The following is a 19,963-nucleotide window of genomic DNA, read 5'->3' on the forward strand; positions in this document are numbered from 1 at the left end:
TTCATTCTAGTTCAAACGTCACTAAAGGGCATTGTTACTTTTAAAGCAAAAGTGTAGGCTTTCACATTGCTTGTAGGTGGTTGTTTTTGCAGTTTATAATATCAGTCTTGAGTTGGGTAAGTTCGTGAAACTTGGCCCGGGAGCCAAGTTCGGGGGAGGGGGAAGGGGGGGGGGCACATTTTTATTGATAGACATACTTTATCGGATGTGCTGGTTTTTGCAGTGATTTTACAGAAATGATGTTTACGTGCTAAATAAACTATGGGGTGTGAAAGTGGGAGAAGGGAGGGGCTTTATCCCAACTAAAGTGTTGAGCTGATTCAGTTTTAAATCATGTTTTCAGTACCTGTTTTAAATGGAACCTGTTCCGACCAAAACCTTATTACAAAAAAACACATACACACACTTTGTGCTTTATTTATTTTTATCCCAAAATGTAATAACTTATTCCAAAAGGTAATAAGTAGTATGTTCCAATATCAGAGGTGAGCACTCAAACAGAATCAAATTTATAACTTTTTTTAAATATTCGACTGATCTGCTGAGTGCTGACGGACGTTGGCATCTGCTCCAAAAGCGTCAGTTACTGTTCCAAGCCAATATTTTGCCTGCTACATAACCTGCTACAAACGGATAAATGCCACTTCCATTACTGATATTGCCATTGTGGCGTGGCACAAGAAGCGAACGAGGAATAATCGATTTCATATAATTTCTCCTTTTGATACATCGAATAGCGTTGCTTCGTCATTTGCACGCTGCTTGTATCCGTGATTTTTTTTGGCTCTTATCGCGGATGTTTTTCCGTTCCAAGATGGAGAGTATCCATCAGCATTCTCGCGTGATGTTTTCGGTAGCGTTCTGCCGACCGTCTGTCCAGTGTCGGCTCCTTTTTTTAACCTCTGTTAGTTTGCGGCGCGGTCGCTGATTTATTTTTCGTTTAATCTTTCTTTCGCTTTGCTTTTTTTTTTTTTTTTTTTTTCTTCTAGTTTTTATTGGTTGGTATTTTCGTCTGAACCGAGCCATCCAGATTGCACGCCTGGCCTGTACAAACAAGCCAGCCCGTCTGTATATAGCCGCCGAAGCTAGTTCCCGCCATCTTGAAGCCATTACAGACATGGCGTTTTGTTTATTTTTGTAACGGTCTCCCTCTTTTTTTCTTTTTATTAGTTCTTCTTTGGCAGGCTCTGTGCCCGGAGTTTATTTTTCCAGGGCCTCGCGCTTTAAAACAATGACGAATTGCGCGGGACATCGTGCAAGCTGCGGCATCCAGGATATTTTCTACGAGTTCTCTATCGGATGTTGTAGTAGCGTAGCACGATAAAGATAAGCCCGGTTGTTGCAGACGACAGAGCGGGGTTATCGAAAGGAGACGTTGTAAAATGCCGGCGAATAAGTTGTCCGTACTCTGCGTGAAGTGCGATACGCTCGCAAGGACGCGCCGTACCCTCCCTCGCCCCACGCAGTCTCTGTGACTCCCGCCGTCTGCAACAAGTGCCGCGAGCCTTGCGGCGACGCGGTCGGAGAGGGCGAGGGGACCACTTCTAATGAAAGTTTTTTTGTTTTTCTTTTCTCCCTCCGGGTTGAGTTTCGCCCAAGCGTCGCAAAGAGCCCGTCGTTTTATTTGATTTATTTAGCTGTAAACGCGCGGCGAACGCTCTCAAGGTTGTCTCCGCAAAGTTTGTCTCCATCATCGACGTCGGTCTCGCTCGTCCCCCTGAATGGCGGCTGCGCATGGCTTCTTCTCTCGCCGCCATTTTCCGCTCCTCCGAGTCGTCACGTGACAACTTGCGCGGTTCGTGTCACGTGACTTTCAATCGGACCAATGGGACGCTCCGCATTCTCCCGCGTTGACGGAGCGGCACCTGCTGTTGAGGCTAAATCCACGCGCCGTCTGCTTTTGTATGTGGATACATTTTTCGTTTTCTCGCTACGGAGAAGGGAAGGGAGAGGCGAGCAGATGAGCGCGTTAGTTCTGCCGCCGGCCGCTGCGTAGCGCCACGTTTGCGGAGTGGCGCTGGGGTCGCGTGTACCCGCCGTGCACCGCGCGTTGCCGTCTGCTCTGCGGGCCGACTTGGTTTCCTAGGCGCTTTTCCTTCATAGCCTGCCAAGTCACTTCGCTCTCGATCGTTCTTCCTAGCGGTCCGTCCGCCTTCCCCCCTTTTTTTTCTTTCGCTGTCAAGTATATATTATATTTTTTTCTCCACCGAATCTCTCTCTATTAGTCTTCCCTGTGGAAACCCACCTAAGACACCTTCGTAACCTTATCATTTTTTTTTCTTAGCCACAAAGGCACCGCGCGAGCGAATACAACTACAACAAAACAAGTGGCTTTGCTTCTACTCCGCTGCTGGACTCGGTGAACATCATCAGCTCTTCATCTTTTCCTGGCCTGACTGTTTTTCTTCCCAAAAGAAAGAAGCCGTTTCTCGTCTGCGGGTTTATGTCTGTTCGGGCGCCGTGGATTGTCGTCGTTGGAACGTAACAGCGGACTTGTCAGAAGCTAAGGATCCCTACTCGCCTGTCGACGACCGTTCGCGTGGCTTCATCGCTGTGGTGTGTGACATCTGTGTGGTTTTCGGTGTTTTTGTGACTGTCGTGCGCGAATCCGGCGGCAGGTTTGTTCGTTGACGAGAGCCGGAACCCTCCCTCTTTGAGATCTGCGAAGTTTGTGCGAAGAAACTGGTTGCTACGGGCCAAAGCAGAGTTGGAAGATTTCGGCCTTGGGAGGAACGCCGGTGTCGTTGAATTCGACGAATTCTCGTCGTCGATAGACTGAGGGTACTTTCGATATATTTTTGGTTGTGTTTCCCACACCGGTGAATCGTGGAAGTTGTTGAAAAGTGTTGAAAACGAGCAGGCCGAGGAAGAACAAAACATCGCTTTGGAGTGTCAAGCGGGATCGTGCGTACTCCATACTGCGACGGCGTCTTCGGCATCTTCGGCGAGTGAGCTGCGAAGGCGAAGGAATACCGACGACTGGCTTCACGTAGTTTTTTTGTTTTTCTTCTTCCTCACGACCTTATATTTATAATCTTTCTTCTTTTTTTTTCTTCGTGAGGTGCAGTTTTTGTTGCATTTTTTTACCCCTCTCGCTTGCCCCTGCGACCTGTACCACCAGCCGCGTTCGAAGAAAAAGCAGCATGGTAAGCTTCTCTCCCCCATTTTTTTTTCTTTTTTTTTTTTGCATGCGTAGTTTTAAGTGTTGCTTTTCTTTTTTTTTTTCTGGGAGAGGAGGCGTTTTGTAAGAGTGTGAGAAGTGTAGGTTTCTGTTGCTACTCTCTCCCGCTTTTTTGGGGGGTGAGGAGGTGTTCGTAAATGGGCGAGGGTGTAGCTTCGTCGCCTCGTTTTTATGGGGTGGAGGAGGGCACGTGGTAAGAGGGTGAGGGTGTAAAGTGAGCTTGGCCTTGGTCGAGGTTAAAGTTTCTTTCTTGGAGTCGTGAAGAAGAAGGGGGGCAAGCAACCTGTACGAAAAGAAGAAGAAAAAGCGTGGTGGGGACGGGTTTTTCTGTCTCGTGGGGTGAGGGGTTTTCTTCCCCTTCTTCCTTCCTTTTTTGAAGAATGTGGGTGAGGACTGAAGGTGGTGCATTCGTGCCCACTGTTCCTTGCCGTTTTGAGCCATCTCTGAAATGTTTGTGTGTCTGTGTGTGTGTTTGAAGGTATGGAGTGCATGAAACCCACCACCGCCTGCTTGTCTAGCGGTTGTTGCCTCCGGTTTTGTGGATTTCCATCGGTGCTGAGGGGAGGGTTTGAGGGAGGGGGTGTGCCGAAGAAGGGGAGGGGGGAAATCTGGTAATGTCCCCCCTCATCGCGATCGATGCCGTCGTGGTCTTTCGGCTGCTCCCCCCCCCCCCCCCCCCCCCCCCCCCTCTCCGAGCTCTGGTGACATAATTTCGTGGCCGCCGCTGTGCTTGTCTAGGTCTTTCCCTCCCTCTCTTGTTTTTCTTTCTCGGTGGGGGGGTCGATGTGGTGTGGTGGTGGTATTCAGGTCGGTCGAGTCATTTTTAAAAAGAAAACGTGTACGGCCGCTGCGGCGTAGTCTCGTGAGTGAGTGTGTGTGTGTGTACGAGGCGGGGAAGGTCAACATTCCTGCCGAATCGAAAGGAGGGAATCATTTTGTTTTTTTTTTTTGTTTTTTTCGAGCTCCCTAATCTGGGATTGTCCGCATTGACGGTCTCGAGAACAGGCTCGTTGTGTTGGTTAGTTGGTTGCAAGGAAATCAAATTTCCATCTCCTTTGTTCTTCTGAGGAGCGGAGATGCGTGGCGGCACTAACTACAATCCTCAAAACGTCATTTTTTTGTTTTGTTTTGTATTTGGCGAGCCAGATAATAGGATCTTGGCACTATTACCATCGTCTAACATTAATTAGGACGACGACAATCATATATGTATAACGATCTAAAAATAAAACTGCAACCCCGCAGCGTTGTTGACTGAACCGCGGCGTTCTTGTCGGGCGTTTCCTCTCGCTGTTTGAGTGTCGCGTGACGGCGGGCTTTTTTTTTTTCTACGTACCCATTTTGGAGGTCAAGGTGATCCTAAGCTGTCGTCGAATCTGCAATTGTGTCTAGGGGAGGTCGCGAACTTTTCTCGAAGCTGAAACTCGACTAATTTTAACAAACCTTCGACATTTTTTTTTTTTTTTTTTCTTTTTTGACAAGGTTGGACGGACGGAGGACTTGTTGAACAATGTTTCCCAACTTCAATGTAAAAAAAAAAAAAAAAAACAAAAAAAAAGTTAATTTAAATGGTAGTTTGTTGTTTGGCGAGGAGATAGAAGTACGGTGGGCGGGGTTTTGCTCAAACAAGTCCAGCTTGTTTGAGCAAAACAAAAATTAATAGTGCCCTTTTTTTTTTTTTTTTTGCGTTCGCGTTTTGCTTTATTGTTTGGACACGAGCCCCGGCCAAACGCTGACGTAAAGTTCGGCTACGTGGGCCGAAGCGCTGCTTTCAAAAACACGGAACAAATTTCATCTACGTTGTTGTTGTCACGAACTGCTGATGTGTGAGAGCGCATGCGCAGTTTGTGCCGGAGGGCCCATGATCGTACCGTATCCGATGTGCCAAAAGAGGTTCCCTAAAACTCCTTCATAGGGAGGTTTTCGCGTCCCTCAAATGTCCGCAATCCGCTACGCAATCCACCACTACTGCTGCTCTGTCACCGCCAGGATCGCGATCGGCGGCAGCGCGACGCTTTGATGACGTCATCGGGCTTGAATTTGAGGGACGCACCGAGTCGTAGACGTGGTCGACTTCGACGCAGCGTGATGGAAGCGATCGTGATACGCGGTCTTTTTTCTGCCCCGATTTGCTTTCACGGTTGCCGTCGCAGACGCTTCTCTCGCAGACGCCTGGAATCCCAAATGTCCGGCCCTTGTCGTGGGGGAACGTAGCAGCAGCTGCTATTGTAGTTGTAGTACTTGCCGACCTTGGAGGGTTTTTTTTTTTTTTTTTAATCGCCGATTGCCTCATTAATTATGTCCTCTTTATTATCTCGGTTAGTTATCTCGCAGCCGGTTCGACTTGGTTGAGGAGCCCAAAGGAATCGTTCGAGGTTGTACTTAGGAATTCGAACCTTGCAGCTTCGGCCGAGAGTGCAGGTTTAGATTGATGTACTATTATCTATAATTAATGTATTTTTTCTTCGTGGAGCAAGGTTTAAAATTTAACCTTCAATTTTTAGATTTTTCTTTTCGGTGGTCGTTCCGTTGGGTTTACGCAAAATACCGCCTGATGCGAGGACAATATCTAACACCTAACAGTGTTAGATATTTTCTGTCTAAACTATTCGGGCTGCTGATTAACAGGCGCCATAGTTGCGCCACCTTCTATGGCTCGTGTACCGCGTTTTCTGGGCTGTAGTCCCTTTTTCCCGTGTGGTCGTCGCCATCTTGAATCCTGGAACTTCCGGTATGGGGTCACTGTTTTACCCGCGCCAGGCGACCGAAATGTGTTCACGTTTTGATCACGATGGCCAATCCTTCTTGTTTTGCATCTTCTATATTTCTTTTACTCGTTGCGGATTGTAACGTTTCGATGATAATGCAACGGTGCAAGCGACCTGAACAAATGTCTCGCTTTCTTTTTTTTGTCTCCCTTCTTTTTTGTGCTTTCATACCTGATATGTGCACTATGTAACTGAGGACGAGGGCAAACACGTAATGCCTATAGTTTTGTGGCATTTTCTACTAGAGGAAACGCGCGCGTGCGCAGTCTCGATCGGCTTTCATGCACGCGCGTCCCTACACTTGACTGCGTAGCCACATGACTCTACCACGGCACACCTTGACAGGTAGCCGCTTTGTTAGCTCACAAAGACGCTTGTGGGATACATAAATTATGGTCATTATACACGGTCATTCGCAGAATATGTCACCTCTCGGTGGACTATCTAGATAATACAAATCATCGCATAGTCCGCATATGTGGGCCGTCAGCAACGGGGTTAAAATCTCGGCTTTTACACGCGTGCGCTTCGCGGACTATTGTCCGAAAAACGCGGTACGCGTTGTCTGCCGAGATGTACGGAAGTTCTCGTCCCAATTAAAGTGAGGGTCTCCCGCGGCGGTCTGTTCACGACGGGGAGGGATGCGTTGGCGAAAAGACCCGATGTCGTCGTCATCCTTCCTTTTGTTCTCAGGAGATGCGTCTTTGTTTTAAAAACGCGTGTCTCGGTTTGAAGGTGCTCGTCTTTGTTTTGCGCCCATTGCCGACGAGTGACGAATGAAGGGGATCTGTCGGCCTCGGGGAGTGTCCTCGCTACAGGAATACGGTTTCACTAGTATTTGAAGCGCCATCTAGAAGCTGCCTTTCAAAAGTGTATTCCTCGGAGACGCTGCCGTGAAGCGCTTTCTAGACTCTGTGCCTCAAAACCCGCGTAACTGCAATTCTGCTCCATCAAGGTCGCCGTGCTTTGCAGGTGATAAGTAGAAGGTTGACCCGAGTTGGCGGGGGACCTCGGCCATACCAGCCATAACTCGAACGAAGCTCTTATATGCATAGCTTGCGAGTTTACTGACGGTTCGTTCTACTTACTGATTCGCTCGAGCTACTACTACTGCTTCTCTGCGGTGGGGTGATTCTAACCCGGTGAGCCGAACGCTCGTGGGGCACATAAAATACCGGCACGGCCGCGAATGACGTTTGCGGGCAAGCCATAGGGCGTACACAGTCGTCGGATATTACTACTAGGCGAGGTTGTTACACGCGTTGATGCCGCCAAGCGGCAACGCTCGTCGCAGCTGCAGTACGTACCCTTGGCCGTGCAGGAGCCATTGACGTCACGAGCGCGGTACGCATTGCGCTTCTCGCTGGCCTATTTTGAAGCGACAGGTGGAGAGCTCGAGGGCAACGTCATTTCGTTTCCGTACCCCATTTTAATTCGAAAAAAAAAATAAAATAAAATGTGCCTCATTGGGAGAAAGTTGGGGATGTGAAAATATACTAGATTTGAAATTTGACAGTTTGCTTGCTTCGGCTGACTTATGTCGAAGGGGGAGGGGCATCGTGTCGTATCGGTTATCACTGGCTATAGTACGCAGTGACTTGATTTTGCTGCGCCACTTACCCTGCTACATCTTGCTACATTTGGCCCAAATGAGAGGAACTTGCACCCACGTCGCGCCAAAACTTGATTGCACTTCGTTAAATACTGAAAATATGATGGTGAGGCCCCGCCACGCGTCCGGGTCGTTATGGTAGGCTCGTGCGAATTTTCGGAACTTTCAGTTTTAGACGCAAATAAGGCACTGTCCCGTTGGATATGTTTATCAGTGTCAGGCACTGACAGTACTCGGAATTTTCGCAGTATCTCTTATGTGCCTCGTCTGCTCTGGCGTGTAAGTTAGCTCCGTTAAGTGCGCTTCTCGACGCGCTCTTGTGTACTGCGGTGAAGCGGTAACCGCGAAGTGAGCATCGCACTTTTTGCTTATCTCGCTTCGCCGCAGTGCATCCGAGTGCTGAAGGGAAAGCACTCCGCCAGAGCGGGACGTTAAACACGCAAGCGTGGGGTACGGTATATTAAAAAAGAGGAACTTTATGAGTGTTAATGTGACAGCTCTTAGTTCTAGTAAACATTTCCGAATTATACTGTGGTTATTTATGATAGACTGCGGTATTCTAGCGATATCTTTTTTCAAATTCGTGATTTAGCTCCTAAGAAAATTTATATACCCATATCAGAAAATCTATGGGTTTATTTTGATTTGAACTCCGTTGTTTAGTTGTCACCTTTATATATGTTTTCTGCGTTCGAGGTACAGTCAATAGAATAAACCAAAACTAAATTAGGTGAAGCAGCAAAAAGAAGCTTGGGAATAACCTGAACAGGAGGGCTTGCTTTATCGTGCACATGCCCATCTATGTTATTTTGAGGTTTACATACAAAATCACTCATTTTTTATTTCATGACAAAAAAAAAGTTTTAATCTTGGGGTTTTGTTTTGTTACAACCTTAGAACTTCAGTGAAACACCAATTTGTTTGCTCAAGACTATTCTAACATTATTTTAGTGTATTTTAGCTTAAATTTTATTTTGTACCTATAATGACCATTCACCGCAGTTCATACATGCTGTCCTTCATCGATTAGCATCTTGTTACAATGCTTAGTATGTGCAACTAAACAGCTAGTTCTGTGTTTAAGGAAATCAAACCTGCCGTTACACAGAAGCGTGAAGGCAAAGCATACCCGTTTTTTTTTTTTTTAGTTGGATAGGCCAACACAGATATTTTCACAGTGGCATGAACAAAAATGAAGCGCGTGTTTGTGCTCCTAAAGTGCTTTTTGCTTCTCCATAATTGTCTTTTGGCTGCTCCAAAAGGTGCTACAAAATGACTCGGGTCAGTCGCATCACCGAGTATTTATGACAACTATGAGAAAGCTAAGAAACTACACGAGCTACTTGGAAGAGTGCACATGAAGCAGCACTTGAAAAGTAACAGTCCCTGACATTCTTGTCCTATCAAATATCCCTCGAAGCAACTCTTGACTCCTGATATGGCGAAATTCCCAGGTTCCGGCATCTTGGAAAAAGAAATAGAACAACGTATCCGCACGCGATTAAAAATTCTGCCCGTTATTTCCTCCTATAAGGTGTAAGTGTGCTTTCATACATTTTCTTTTAAAAAGTTTTATTGCGGTATGCGCTTAGATCTTACAACAATAATCTGTTCGTGAAGGTAGGTGATGTGTCGCGAGCGCAGTATAGAATAAAGCGCATTTTCCTTTGTTTTATGGATTTTTACGGCGTCTATTTAAACGAATTGAACGTTCACTATGATGCGTTACCATTGTCAGTGTTTCTGCAAAGTAATCCTGGAATCTCTGCCAAATGAATTGCCACCGTTTTGCTCTTAGCTTGGGTTTTCTTTCGAGCGCCTTGGTCTGGGGGTATTTCTTTCGATCGTGTCAAGTCTCGGAGGTCCCTCGCGTTTATTTTTTCTTTTTTCGAAATACGATATGGATTTTCTGGCGTGCGTTTCCAAGATTGGAACATTGCAAGGAGTGCGAGCGCTGCTTGCCAGTCGAGCACTTCGTGATGAGGAAACGTGTCAGAGTGACGGCTGCCGCTGACTTTTTGCTTTGACCCCCTGACATAAAAAAAAAAAAGGCATGTAGCCTTTTTTTTTTTTTTTTTTGTGTGTGAACATAAATTTTCTTCTATCGCCTGCTGTAAAAATGTTTTGTTTCACTTTTTTTTTTTTTTTTTTGCTTGAATTGAAGTGTAGCGGAGGATGATTTTTTGTCGAGCCGTGCTTGTCAAGGAGTTTAGAACTTTGAAGACTTGCCATCTTTCGGCTTGTTTGGTTTCTAAACAAATCAACGTTTTTTTTTGTTTTTTTTTTTTTAAATTTGCGGGGCATGGGGGGGGGGGGGGGGGGGTTGCTAGCGTGAATGAGCGACTTCGGTTTTGTGATTGTCTTGTTCTCGATGATTAGCTCGAGCACTGAATGATCGACGCGCATTTTGCTGTTTTTTTTTTCTTCCAATTTTTGTGTTTGTGTGGGTTTAATGTTATCTCTTCGTACTGTGTACGTACAAGCATTCTAGGTTTTTGAAACTGGTGCTTACCCGGTAAACTTGTGACCCGTAACGGTAGTAACTTTATAGTCTCGTGCTCTCTTGGTTTCTTGCTCTCTCATCAGGGGAAAAGAGATTTCCTCAGACATTCCCCCTTTATGCATACCCCTCACCTGTCAAATCGAGTTCTTCTGCACCCTCCCCCCCCCCCTCCCTCCCCTTTGTCAAATCGTTGCGAAAACTACGTTATTCTGGAGTTTCGCTTTATATAGTAACTCTTTGAATTAGTTTATGTGGAGTTTGATTTTAATGCATAAAGGTATATCGTCTTTATTATTATATTAACGAGATTCCAGCATTCAAGTTGATTAAATTTTAATCGATAAACATAAATAATTATATATTAATTGAAAGCGGGCTTTGTAGTGTTGTTGTATTGCAGGTCCTCGTGCTTATCTTTCGTGCACGCATCTTTTAGACTCGTATAATACTTCCAAGGCGTAAATGCAACACCCTGTATCGGAGGGGTGTGTTGCGAGCACGTCATCCGAAAAGAGGTGGTGTTATTCCCTCAAGGGGTGTTATAGCACACCCTTTTCTACAATATCTCTAGGTTTTCACGGTGTATGGGCTTACGTTGTCCTTAAGGAGTGTTGTCAGTACACCATCCCAAAAGGGGGTGGCCTTCTTCCTTTAGGGGTCTACTTTTCGTGGTATACACTCTAGGGTCGTTGTAGTGCACTCCATTCTACAAGGGTGTAGGCTTCATAAAAAGAGTTAGTGGTCGTCCTTCGGGGAGGTGTACTTTCGTGGTGTGCACTCCAGGGGCGTTGTAGCACACCTTATTCTACGAGAGCGTAGTGAGCACGTTTCTGGATGCCACCCACGCTCCCTTACCGGAGTACTCCCCGGGGGTGTTTACGCAAGCACGTGGCGGCGGGTTACTTACTGCACCCTGCTGGGGAAGGACTCTAGGCACGTTCACGGATGTTGGTCGCCGCAGGCTCGATTCTTAACGTTGGCGGTCTCTAGTCGAAAATCTGCATTTCAAAACAGCCTAAGCTTCCTGGTATTCTTTTTTTTTTTTTTTTTTTATCGTTTCTGTTGGTTCCGTAGTATGAAAGAATTTTGGAAAGTCGTCCAAAACGAAACTTAAATATACATATAGGTATCTATAAAAAAATAAAGTTAAAGGCGAGAATGTGCAGTCGTACTCGTTCTAGCTGTACTGAGCGGCGCTTCCCTTGGCAGTGTGTTTTTAAGTTATATATACATTTTTTCGAAGAAGATTCCTTTGGAGTGTTTTGTTTAGCTTTTCTTTCTGGACTTGGTGTAGGGTTGTGTCGCGTGCGCTGAAGCGTATCGTTGCCGGTTCGATGCCGTTTCCCGCGTTTGCTGCGCTGGCCGCAGCTTTCGGCGACTGGCTGTTTTTGGAACCATTGTCCTTTCGCCAACGTTCTTTATGACTGGAAAAAAAAGAAAGTGACGACTTCCGCTGCTTCTCCGTCGCCCTTGTCCAAACTTAAAACAAAGCCGGAAAAAAAAAAAAACACGAAAGGGCACGTTTTTGTCTTTGTTTTTCTTTATTGTTATGACTCGTTGACTAGGAAAAAGGGTTTGCTTTAGTTTGTTTACGTTTGTTTCAAGGCCGCCGGGGTGAGTTGGAAAACCGGTGCTTCAAACGTCAAAATTTACAAATTATTTTTTTTTTTTTTTCATTTTTGTTGGCAAGTTACTTTTGTTGCGTAGCAGCCCTTCAGCTAAATGCCGGTTGCAGTCGTTTTTCGTCAGTGACAGGGTAAGGACGACAGGGCGAATTCTTTCGATGCCTGCAGCCTTCTTCAGCACGCACTCGTCGACCTCCATCGTGCTTTGGCCGCTCGAGCGAAGCTCACGATTTCGCCGAAGCGTTATCGAAAGGCTCACGCTGTGGGCGGGACAACGGAAAGGCCTCCCTGACGGTGACTGACGTCATCATTGCCTATTGTGGTGGCCTTTTGCAGGATAAAATTTTAAACAACCGAGTTTTCTTCGTTCTCAGCATGCTGCGATCATGTCACGTGCAAACCATGTGCTGTTGTCTTTGTTTTTTTATATATTTTTTTTCTAATTTGTGGCGCGGTGTCGTTGGCGTATCGTTTGCTTGAGTTCGGCCGCGGTCGCTGTCTTGCGGGAAATTTGAGATTTCCCTCGGTCGGCAGTATTTCGAAATTCAAGTAGGCGAGCTCGGCTTTTTTTTTATGTGTATTATTTTTCCGCGTGTTACATCATGCTTTTTTTTTTTTTTTTTTTTTTTGAAACCATCCGCTTCGCGGATCGAATTCGACGAGGAAATGGGGTTTTGCGCGAACGCGCGCAACGGCTGCCTGTGGCCTTCGACGAACGCATCCGGGGGAGGAGGAGGAGGCAAAACGTGAGGGAGAGAGTGGACGTTGAAATTAAACCGACAAGGAATGTGGCGAGGCCTTGCGTCGTATGTTGTGTTCAACTGAGCGCCAAACAAAACCGAAGGTGCCGCTTCGCGACAGACTAGAGAAAGAGAGGAGGGGAAAAAAATATCTAAAATAATGATCCAGATAATGAAGCGGAACGAGATGATATAAGCGACCCGGTAGTTGCGTATTCCGAGAACGTTGCGGGCGTCGTCTGCTTCGAGTTTTGCGTCGTCCGTCGGCGGCGGCGGCGGCGTCCATTTTCTGCGTGTTTTTGGTTCCGACTTCCGCCGCGCCGCGCCGCCGGGGTGGGGCGTGGCGCTTGTGCCGTTGGTGGTGGCCGGATGTCGTCTGCATAAAATACGGGCCTCGGTGGCCGCAGCCATTTTGTATGTGTGTGTGTGTGTCGTTTTTTCTGGTGGCTGCGTTCTTTCGTATGTAGTAGATTTTTTTTTTTTTTTTTCTTTCAGTCGCCGCGTTTACTTTCTTTGTTCGGCGGTTGTTGCTGCTGTGGATTAGGGACCTTTAGCTTGGCGGCTTCGGATTAGTCTTTGGGATATATGCTGCGTTCGCTCGCGTAAATCCGTCGCTGTTGGCCACTGCCATGACGTTAGAGTGGCGCGCGCACGGTGATTCATCGTCGGTGTCCGTCGGATATTGGACTGACGTAGATGGCGCTACCGTCGTCTACCCCACAGTAAGTTGGCCGTTTTTTTTTTTTTTTTTAATTTGTATTTTGGTTGTCTAGTCTTCTACCCCGTCGGTTCTCGCTACTCAATGGAGCTTCCACTGCGTCACTGTTGTTTTCCTCTAATGCTTGTCGTAAGCTTTATAGAGATAAATTTTCTCTTGGTTCAGCTTTCTGGTACGTGTTCTTTGATTTGAATTCGCGTGTGGATTGGATTTGGATTCGCGCATTCCTTTCGAGTGATGCTTATTGAAGAACTTTGGTATGGTGGGCGGGAGGGGGAGGTGTGAAAAACGGGCAAATCAGTTTGAGCGTTAGACAAACACAGAGTGGGAACGAACATACGCCTCGCTGACTATCAACTGTGACTTTTATAGGTCCGTGTCTTTATCCATATCAGTAAACTTTCATCTTTTTTTTTTCTTCATTTCGTTTTATTGTGTACATACATATATGCCCACCTTCTTTTTCTCACTTTATGGGGATGTGCCAACCCGCATAAGCTGTTCCTCTTTTTTGTCGACTGTGATGGAAGTCGTGCTGACACATCCGTCTTTGTTTTCTTCAAAGGCCATAACTTCTAAGATCTCGCGCGCGGGGGCATTTTTGTGTCTTTTGAGGACAATTATATTGCGGAAATCTGCACTGCGTTTAAAGGTACAGCAATGGGCTGGTAAAGGCCCCGCTCCTTTTGTCTTTATTTTTGGGCCCTGGAGAGTCAGTGTTGAAACGCGGCAGGCTCTCATGCCGTGTCATATATGCAGCGGCCAGTTTGCCCAATGTAGCATTTTTTCTTGTGGGCAGTGGTGCACGTTTCCCTTTGATTTCACTTTGCGGCATATGGAATATGCTTTGTTGGGAGCCGAGCATACGATCTGGACACCTTGCCTTCCGGCGGTCTTTTTTAGTTTGCGGGTGACTCCGTGGATGTGTTATCCGTTCATGTTGCTCAATTCCTGTTGATTTCCGAAATAGTTTCCTGCGTATGTTTTTACAAAGTGATCCTTTATCACCTGGATATTCGGAATCTCGTAGCCACGATACCTGTTTTTGAAAACTTTTTTCTGCTTGATGGCGACATAACTTGTTTAGTTCAGATAGAAGGCCATGCTGGTGACACTTCTTTCTATTGTTTTCGAGTGCCCCGAGTTAAATGGGAGAAAACTTGTGTTCCACCGGGGTTCATACCTCCGGCACAGATGTCTGAACTCGAGTGCAAGGTAAAAAAAAATTTATGGACTTTTTAGCAGGTTGTTTCTGAGCAAAGCCCAATCCTGAGCACCATTCTTGGAAGCCTTCCATAATCTGTTTTCTTTGTCTTCAATGTTTGTACCACCCAGGATCAGATAGTCATCCACATACCTGAAGGTGGTCTTAACTATTTGTACCTTCCAGAGTTGTTTCGATGGGACTGCCACAAGTCACATAGATGTGGCACAACCTGAGAATGAACGCATATCCCACTTCTTTGCACATATTGTTGACCCTGATATGATATCAGTCGCCGTCTAATATAAACTAAGCAGTTCCAGGAAGGAATACAAGTTCATCCCTGTTGATGGCATAATGCCTTGCTTCTCAATGGTATTCCAAGACTTAGCATGGAGCTTGTGTGTTTGTTCTATGTAGAACATGTCTTTTATGTCAATAGAAAAACCAGATACGACCACAGATCCCTTTTCCTCGAGATAGGCTCCCAGTTTCTCCGAGTTGTGAATTCTGGAAGATCGTCAAACTGCAACTGGGCTAGGTGCTCCACAAGGAAGGTCGACACATGCGCTTGCCAGGTTTTCTTTTCCGGGATAATGGCCCAAAACGGTATATCTGCCTTGATGTGTTTTTGCCGAGAAAAAGAACCTCTGGGTGTCCATCTTTTGTGCCTTTTAACATTGGTGCAACATTGTAGCCCAGGCAGTTTAGTTGGTTATCTTCCAGCAATCTCTTGATGGCTTGTTTTGCTGATTGGCACCGATTCGCATGCACTTATATGAATCTTTTTTTGCAATGGCAGCTGTGGCATTGTCTTCAGGGGTAAGAGTGCTGTACCATTGTGCGCCAGCCCACTTTCGCTCTGCCATCCTGCTCTGAAGCGCAGATCTTGCATCAGAACTAAAACTTTTTTTTAGCTTATGATAACAAATTGCTATTTTTGGCGGAATACTTTTGCTTACTGGCCACCATGGTCGTATCCTGTTAGTCTTGTCAATTTTAAACTGATGTGGTCGTGTTGACGTCGCAGCAGGTCATTTTCATTTGACTCTTTTTGAACCCTTCGAACATGCTAATTTGAGCGTTAGGTGTCTATTTTTGTCTGAGAAGAATGACTATTGTTTATTCTCTTAACAACCGCATAACGAAACACAGCGCTTTGATTCGGACCGGGTGCCTGGGTTGCTCGGGTAGTTTTGTTGGCGTTGTGTTGATGCGACGTGAAGCTTGAGCAACACGTGGTAAGACCCGACCGTTCTAGTCAGTGATTGTTGAAGTTTCGAACACGAGCAAAAGTGAGTGCTTTAATTCTCTTGTTGGTTATTCAAGAGTGTGGCATATTTGGACAAACATAAGGCCAAAATTCACAAGTTTTCGTTCATGAGCATGTGCACCACAAAAAGGTATATTTGCCGTACAAGTGGCTGTGGGGCACTTGTTTGTTTGGTCTTGCTTTCTCTTCGAAAGTGTGACATGCCTTGGCGCTATGTCAGAAGTTCCTCAGTATAGATTTCTGGGTATCGTTTTTGATTTTTGCGTGTTCATGCCTGCTTGGCAGAGGTGAATACAGAATGTGGCAGTGTGTATACGAAAACCAGAGGATGCACCATGCCTTTAACCAAATAAATTGTACAAATTTTTTTGCTTTTGCTGACACTCATTTGCTCCCCACCGCTAGCCCCGTGTAATGCTTCCGCGCACCCCATTCTTATTGTAAAAGTAACCTTAAACGCAATAATTGTTATATCTGTAAATGTTCCCTCTTGTAATTGTCGTATAGGATGAAATGATGCGCCAGCCTGCATAGAGCAAACTAGCGAGAGCTTTCTTAGGTGGGTCACAAAAGCCAGTGCACATCCGGCCCAGCGGTAGCCTTGAAAACAGGATGGCATCTCGGACAACGTCTTGAGAAACAAACTTCTTTTATGTTCGTCCAAGTGCAATATTTTGATACAAATGTTCAATGATAAGTCAGTCAGTCAGTAAATGGTATATTTGGGGGTAAAATCATGTCTGCTTGATATATATCATCTAACCTTGCAATAATAAGTACTTGAAGTTTTTTTTTACTTGGTCTTGACATTTATGCTCCTCACATGTTTCAGAACAGCCAACATATTGAGCAAGAAGGATGGAAATGGAGATTTGATCGCTCTCTGGTGTCGGCCAAATTCGGAAGACAATAATGGTTTTTGTTTACTCTGCGATGCAAATGCACATTGCTCGCAGCACGGCATCACCGCTCCATGCTAGTTCTCAGAAACACATTGAAAACGCCAGAAAAAATTGAAATGCAGAAAGAGCACTTGCCAAGAGCCCTGTGGTTCAGAGCACCCTGGATTTTAGTACAAACATGGTGTCATTGTCTTTGCAAGAAAACATTCTGAGAGTACAAATGCTTTTTGCTCTCTCGGTTGTAATGAACAGCCTTACATACACCTGGACAGATGGAACAAGTGACGTACCGTCACATGTTCCCAGATTCTGCAGTTGCAAAAGGCTTCCAACGTGGGTGCAAGAAGATGTCGTATTTAATTTCTGATGGCTTGGGTAGTTAAAGGTAGTTAAAGAGCTTGTTCTACTCAACGTTTTCTTCAACGTCATGATCGACGAGACCCCAGTGCTTGGGGCCAGAGTGCAGTAGTTGTTGGATGTACTTGTCCGTTACTGCTCTGCCAGCACACAAAATATGGTTGTGGGGCACCTGCAGTCATTTCATCTGGGACATGCTACTGCAGATGAGCTTGTTTCTTCTGTTGAAAACACTCCTAACGAGCTTCCAAAGAAGAACATGGTGCGCTTCTTCAGTGGACTGCCCCAATGTCATAAAGTTTTAAGACGCAAACTGAAAAGGGAGCTCAGTCCCGGCATGGTTGACATCGGAGAATGCAGTCTTCATAAGGTCCGTAACACATTTTCTGCTGTGAGCTGGAATCTGTTGCGACTGATATTCACCACTACTTCAGGTATGGAACGAGATATGCTGACATGAAAGAACCGCAGAGTAAACTTGGATTACTTCAACTGGAATTCTTGCGGCATGTAAGCCGCAGGTGGCTCGCTCTATTTACTAGCATTGAGTGCATTCTTACGTTGTATGATGCTGGAAAGGCCTTCTTTTTTGCAAAAACAACTAAACGAAGAGCATCAGTAAGGCACAATCGTCTTGCGTCTGTTTGCCGACAGCACAATGCGAGCAAAATTGCTTTTTGTACAAAATGCCGCCCAAATCTTTGAGAAGTTTCTGATGTCGAATCGTCCATCAATTGAAAGGCAAAGCCTGAGGTTGGTTTGGGCACTGAAAAGGAAATTTAGTCGTGGACCCCCTACTCAAAAAGAGGCGTTTAACATCGGGGCGAGGGCTTTTTATATAACATGCGCAAAGTACCTCATCTTAAGGTTGCCACTGGACAACAAGGTGTTGCTCAATTCAAGGTTCTCTAAGCCTAGTGCAGGCGGGGAATCCTCCATAAGGTCACTGAGCTACATTGCTAACGCTTTACCACAAGTCATTCCCCCTAACAAAGCTTCTGTACTCGCTGGTGAGTGGAACTCTTTGGTCTGTGAAAGAACTGAGAAAGCTCGTCAAAGCTTTCCTGGGTTTTTTTTTAACAGAAATGCTGGCTGTGAAAGTGGATTCAGCGAAGACGAATGTGAAGTACAACATCGAAGCTTGTTGTCCTTAAAGAGCATCTCAAGCCTGCGTCAGGCAAAGGCCTACATGAAGTGCTATGACGGAGATGCTACAGAAGTACCGCTGACTAAAGATCTTCTCAGGAATGGGTGTGGATCATACAACGCTTATCGAGAATGAGTAGAAAATGAGGAAACATCAGCATCTTTCAAACAAAAACGTGAAGAAGTCGCACCTGAAGACTGTGAGAGGAAGAAGCTCGTGGATGAAAAGTCTGGCCTCCAATGCTTCCTCTCTTCTCTCAGGGCACTCCTAGCAAGTGCACAAGAACTTATTAGCAAGGGTGTGTTAGCCAAAGACAAGGTGGAGAGTGGTAATCTCCTGCTGAGTGACACAAACTCGACACTGCCTAGTGTGCTGGATCACATCAGAACTACTGACTCTGTTCTTCAAGTCAGGAAGAAGTATTGAAGTTTATTTTAGTTTTTTTAATTGTGGTGAGAAAGACGTTCAGTTTTGTAGTCTTGCTAGTTTTGTAAGTCACATTCTAGACAGTGCTTAAGCACTACATGTATAAACAGGGGTGATATTCTAAACTTCTCAATATTTTGCTTCTGTTTTACCGTCGGATAAAGCAGTTTTGTATTTTGTTAACTTAAGTATGGAATTAATTTGTTAGCTAAACAATGACTTGAAACATTGGCATTTTCTATTGTGAGCAGAGAATGCACTTTCTTTCAAACCATACTACTGCATCTTGAAATTCTTTTGTTTTCAGGAGACAAGTAATTTACAATCTAGTTTGTTAAATAGGCAGTTTTGTTTTCACGAGGCCCAAGTTGTTCTTTAGTCGGCTGTACCTTTTATTGGAAATCTACAGGTGGAATGAGTCTGCTACCACAACAGTTCTGAATAGGAGCTATTCACATAAATTGAAATTATGGTGTCTGATCTGAATTTTATCAGTTCAAATATTTGTAAAGTAAGGGTAGGCTTGAGAAGGATTATGGGATGTCTCATTTTTTGGTATGAAATTTTTTTATTTAGAAAACTGGTATGCCCTTGTTAGTCTCTTGGCTGGCCAGCTCCAAAACTTGCTTCTACTGCTGCAAAATTCTGCTTTTTCTGCTTCTGAGCTGCTCCAAAATATAAACTTTATTGCTCCAAAGCTGCTCCAAAGTGGCACTTTTGCTGCTCTCGAAACTGCTACAAAAGGCTGAAGCTCGCTTCCAACCCTGCTGTACGTCCCTAAATTCAGGACAACAAAGCCCCTTCCTTTATCTGATACACATATCATCAGGTCTTTATTTCTAAGTTCCTGTACCATGCGACTAAACCTCGTGCCTAGATGCATGGGACCCCTTTGGCATTGCGAAGAACTGGATGCCTCCGCTGGTTCTATTTAGAGCAACTTTGTCAATCTCATCAAGACGTGGTGGTGCAGTACACTTCGGTTCTCGCTTGAGTACTGCTTTTGTCCGAGATGTGGACGCTTCCGATGGTCTGAAGTGGCCACCTCTTGACCTCTTAGATAAAAAAATAAATACAAACAGCAGTGGTCTTTCACGTTGCAAAGCAGCCTACTGTCCCAGCAATGCCCCAGGGATATTCTAGAGAAGGAACCTCATTCTCTCTACTTTTTGTAAGCTCGCAGATCTGCCATCTTTAGCTTTCATTTGCGTATGCGACTATTTTGGGCCTACACCTGATGTTATGACAAGATTTAAAATGCCAATGTACTGGCAGTTTTCAGTAGAACTGTAGCAAGCAAACCGTCCTTGCCCCGTCGCACAATAGACCTCTATTGTGCCGAAGGTATTGTTTGACGGCAAGAAGCTTGAACTCGTAGCTTTATCCTTGGCAGTTGCGCCTGCGAAGCGAGAGTTTGTGCAGCCAAGGTGCCTCCTCGAGCAAAGAGCTCGCGGTTGTAGCCTAGTTGAGTCGTGGTATTGCCATTCCGGTTGATTGGCACGAGAAA

The 19,963-nt window shown here is 45.5% G+C and overlaps 1 protein-coding gene across 16 annotated transcripts in view; it reads left to right on the plus strand.

The window, feature by feature from the left end:
• The window catches only part of LOC8051130 (polypyrimidine tract-binding protein 1), a 126,114-nt gene that overhangs the window by 73,952 nt on the left and 32,199 nt on the right, over positions 1–19,963 (plus strand). For 2 of the 16 annotated variants that reach the window (XM_029992118.4, XM_040499975.2), the window contains exon 1: positions 968–3,146. The exons of 12 other annotated variants lie outside the window; for them this stretch is intronic. In XM_029992118.4, coding sequence (XP_029847978.1) covers positions 3,144–3,146 — 3 coding nt within the window. In that variant the 5' untranslated portion in view covers positions 968–3,143. Of the gene's footprint in view, positions 1–967; positions 3,147–12,741; positions 13,152–19,963 lie in introns of those variants that run through there. 2 more of the 16 variants (XM_040499973.2, XM_029992113.4) reach the window with 2 other exon arrangements.

This window comes from Ixodes scapularis, unplaced genomic scaffold (genome assembly GCF_016920785.2).
Source record: "Ixodes scapularis isolate PalLabHiFi unplaced genomic scaffold, ASM1692078v2 PGA_scaffold12__126_contigs__length_90152505, whole genome shotgun sequence".
Lineage (NCBI taxonomy): Eukaryota > Metazoa > Arthropoda > Arachnida > Ixodida > Ixodidae > Ixodes > Ixodes scapularis.